A 4,036-nucleotide genomic window follows, 5' to 3' on the forward strand; every position below is an offset into this window, starting at 1 on the left:
CATTGTTATTTTCAATCCATTAAAAGATGAATAAACAAGCTGTAGAAAAAGTAGCATACTTTAATTTTTTTTGTACATTATACTATTATTATAATATTCTATTATTATAATAAACATTAACTGTTTTGCATTATGTCTGCTCCCAACAAGTAACAGATTATAGCTATCAATGGTGTACTAAACCGCCACAATTGTTATCATGCTTCTTACTTCCTTACTTCACTAATATGCACTTCTGGGGGTAAATGTATCAAGCGGAGAGTTTTCTGGTGGGTTTGAAAAACCAATCAGTACTATTATATTCCAACACTTCTCACTGAGTATACATTATTACATAAATGATTGTTTAAATGATCAGTTAGGAAAAAGGTTGTTTATAAATAAAATATATTTTTCCATAAGGACTGATGCATATTTGTTTTTCCACTTGCCTGTCTTTAAAGTGCATGTCTGACAGCAGCCATCTTCCTCATATTTAACTGTGTCCTTAAAGGAAAAAATAAATTATGGTTTATTAATAGTGTTTTACAACACATCTACAGTACAGTTTAACCTTTCATTATTTAGCTTAGCGGTTTTACATGCAAAGTTACCAAGGTGCATGGTAAAGTTAAAGCCAGTAAACGCAATGTGGCTGCTTCTCAGAAGGAGAATTACCCGCACTGTGTCTTTGACACGACCATAAGTAACAATCAGTATAGAATAATAACAAAAATATTTTATGAAGTCGCAGCTCCAAGAACATAAATAGCACATACTGCAGGACAAAAGTGGATTACCATTAAATAGTATTGTATATAGTATATGATACTAATGTATTCATTGTGGGAAGGGGCAGAAATGAATAGAATGCAATTCAGGAATTGTACTAATAAATCTAATCTAACCCATCCAAAGCTAGAACAGACCCAACATTCATAGAGCCAGGCTAAATAGATCATTAGTGCAGCACTAGTTAAACATGAAATAAATTCAAATTTACCTCCTCGCATTTGGAGATGTCCAACTCTTGGCAAACTTTTTTCACCTTGGTCAAAACAGGTTTGTCGTCTTCCTCATTACATTCATAGTAGCTGCAAGTGCTGCCTTCAGGACGATAAGTGTCTCCAATCTACAAATCAGCAAAGAATACATTGTTTAGATGGGAGAGTCAGGCACAGTAGTTGATTGGTTGTAGTCTTTGTTGAATCTCAGTTGTGTATTTCAGAAAGGGGTGGTAATATCTGTTGGTCTCCATTGGGACCCCCTTCATAGCCTTTCTGCCCATGCTTAAGATGATGTTTGAGGAACTAGTCTGGTAAGGAACATATTGCTCCTAACCCAAAGGACAATAAAGCTCTATGCAATTTGAATTTTTAACTGAGACAATGATCTAAAGTTGATGTGTTTTCATTTACCTTGATTTTAACTGATTTATCATCCTCTTCTTTCTCTTCTTGCTCTCCTTTCTCTCCTTGCTCTCCTTTCTCTCCTTTCTCTCCTTGCTCTTCTTTCTCTCCTTGCTCTCCTTGGTCTCCTTTCTCTTCTTGCTCTCCTTTCTCTCCTTGCTCTTCTTGGTCTCCTTTCTCTCCTTGCTCTTCTTGGTCTCCTTTCTCTCCTTGCTCTTCTTGGTCTCCTTTCTCTACTTGCTCTCCTTGGTCTCCTTTTACTCTTTTCTCTACTTTTATGATGCATTGCTTGGGTACACATTCACCACAGCATTCACCTTCCTTCTCAGCATATCCATAGCCCTAGGGGAAATTAAATAAGGAGTTGTCACAGTGCGTAAGCCACCAATCTCCATCTGGAAAGCACAAATAAAACACAATATGCCTGATTCTATCACAAGCGCAACACGAACGCAATGTGCGTCTTTAAAATAAATGAACAAACATCGGGTATACGCACGTCTGTATTCAACAAGGAGTGGATCTAAAGAGACGTCTGTTGATGGGTGTAGGTCTGCTCTGCTCTAACAGACAATACACTGCAGGACATATGCAATACATATGTGGACTATCAAGTCACAAAATAACACAAAGAAGGAAAAAAACTATTCAATTAGTAATTGAATAGTAATAGTAATTGACAATTACTCTCACGACAATGCAGCCAACAGGATTAGTGACACAGTTTGCGGCTACCATTATGTGGGTTTAACAATATCCTTGATAGCTTGTGTCTTGTTAAATTACTAAAATCCATTTGACCTACTCTAAATGCTGGTTTTAGGGTTCTTCCCAAACTTGTCTTTAAGGCAATCGATGAGGACTATGTAGCATTTTTGTAACTAGAATGTGAAAATAAAATCATGCTCTACCATAAGAAAATGCTGAAATGCTGACATTCTGCTGATGAGTAAAAGATTCACGAACCTCTTCACATGTCTTATCACACTGAAGGTCCTGGCATTTTACAGAATAGAAGCCAGATTCATCCTGTTCATCCGTGGAGCACTCGCAATTCTGGCATACATTCTTAGGTTGTGGGATGGAAGAGCCACGCTTGGGAAAAAGTAAAGAAAGTTTTATATACACTTATATTGTTTTATTATGTATGAAACACAACTATAGTATTGAATATGTCACAAGTGGTTTGCTGCTTTTAGTATATATATATATATATATATATATATATATATATATATATATATATATATATATATACACAAGTTAACCCGTGCATGATACTCATGCATTCTAGTCAAATCAAGCTACTTAAGGTCTTAAAAAGGTTCTTGTCATGCATTTGGGCCTAGCCCAGGCCTCCTCAGGGGAAGAGCGTTACTTCCCGACGCAAGCGCCCTTTTTAATGTGTGTTCATGAGGTAAAATTACCTCACGAAAATGAGTTTGAGCCCTCAACTCGTAAATTTAGCCTTTACTACCCCTCCCACGGGGGGAAGGGGGGATGATGGAAGTTAACTGACTTCACTATTCTAATTTTTTTATTAAATAATGTCAGTATACCAAATTTCAGGTCAATTGGATGAGCCCTTTCTGAGAAAATAGTTTTTTCCCCACACACACACACACTAACACACGCCGGTAGGCTTTTACTTTTATATATTAGATAATGCTAAGAATTTAGTAGGTCAGTGCATAACTCCACCCAGCAGGTGGCGCTGCAGCTTGTTTTGTTTTTTTCACACACAGACTAACACACGCCGCTAGGCTTTTATATTATAGATATTAGATAATGCTAAGAATTTAGTAGGTCAGTGTATAACTCCGCCCAGCAGGTGGCGCTGCAGCTTGTTTGTTTTTTTCCACACACAGACTAACACACGCCGCTAGGCTTTTATAATATATATATATATTTATAGTAGTGGAGCTTGCCTTGGATAAAAACTTAATTGTTTCTATGTATTTACCTGGTAAATAGTATTATCCACTACACAGACAGAGTCAGGCACTGTTAAGAAAAAAAAAAATGGTGACCACATTAAATCTTCCATTAGATTTTTTGTTGACTGGTTAGTAAATTTCAAACACAGACTTAAAGAAGCTTATAATATGCTCATCCCAAAAAAGATATTCATATTTCATCTTCTCCTTTCCATAAAGCAGTAGTGACATTTTTTTCAAATCAAAAGAATCTCTCCCATAAAGTTCAGAGCCTCTAGGTGTAGAACAGTTTGAGCCAGGCCATGTCTCTTAAAATAGGCCCATTAAATAGCATTTTGCAGACTTTTGAACTTCTTTAAAAAGTAGAAAACCCACCAAACTGGAAAAAAGAGCAGCAACAGAGAAACATGTGCCTATTTATTATTGAGATAAATCCATTTACAGTTGGGAAGTGGTGATTAATTAATGTGCCTTTGTTAGGAGAACTTAGGTCACGTGATTTATACATAGTAATGTGAGTACTTGAAACCAGTCAAATCAGCCCAACAGACAAGATTAGTTCATCATCATTTTCAATAAATCCATACAGTGTTACTGGAACTCAAGAAATTGAGATCAATCTATTTATCTAGATGCTTCCAGTTATGTCTTCCCAATCTATTGCAAGTTACTTATGCATATTTTAACATACAGAAAAGGGGCACTTCCTGT

The 4,036-nt window shown here is 36.3% G+C and overlaps 1 protein-coding gene across 1 annotated transcript; it reads right to left on the reverse strand.

Annotated features, from left to right (window-relative positions):
- Positions 1–354: 354 nt before the first annotated feature.
- On the reverse strand, positions 355–3,815 carry LOC142104107 (mucin-5B-like). Its single transcript, XM_075188596.1, has 5 exons — positions 3,352–3,815; positions 2,355–2,483; positions 1,398–1,730; positions 983–1,111; positions 355–486 (listed from the first exon to the last, which is right to left on the reverse strand). Exons 1-5 carry the CDS (start codon positions 3,433–3,435, stop codon positions 355–357), a joined length of 807 nt encoding a protein of 268 aa, XP_075044697.1. The 5' UTR covers positions 3,436–3,815.
- Between the last annotated feature and the right edge of the window lie 221 nt (positions 3,816–4,036).

The sequence above is a fragment of the Mixophyes fleayi genome, chromosome 10 (genome assembly GCF_038048845.1).
Source record: "Mixophyes fleayi isolate aMixFle1 chromosome 10, aMixFle1.hap1, whole genome shotgun sequence".
Taxonomy (NCBI): Eukaryota; Metazoa; Chordata; class Amphibia; order Anura; family Limnodynastidae; genus Mixophyes; species Mixophyes fleayi.

Coding starts and splice junctions, on each gene's coding strand:
- LOC142104107 (XM_075188596.1), bottom strand. CDS start 3,435: ATGGAAGATTTAATGTGGTCACCATTTTTTTTTTTCTTAACAGTGCCT. Junction 1,112..1,397: donor ATAAATCAGTTAAAATCAAG/GTAAATGAAAAC, acceptor GCTGATTTGTAG/ATTGGAGACACTTATCGTCC. Junction 487..982: donor ACATCTCCAAATGCGAGGAG/GTAAATTTGAAT, acceptor TTTTCCTTTAAG/GACACAGTTAAATATGAGGA.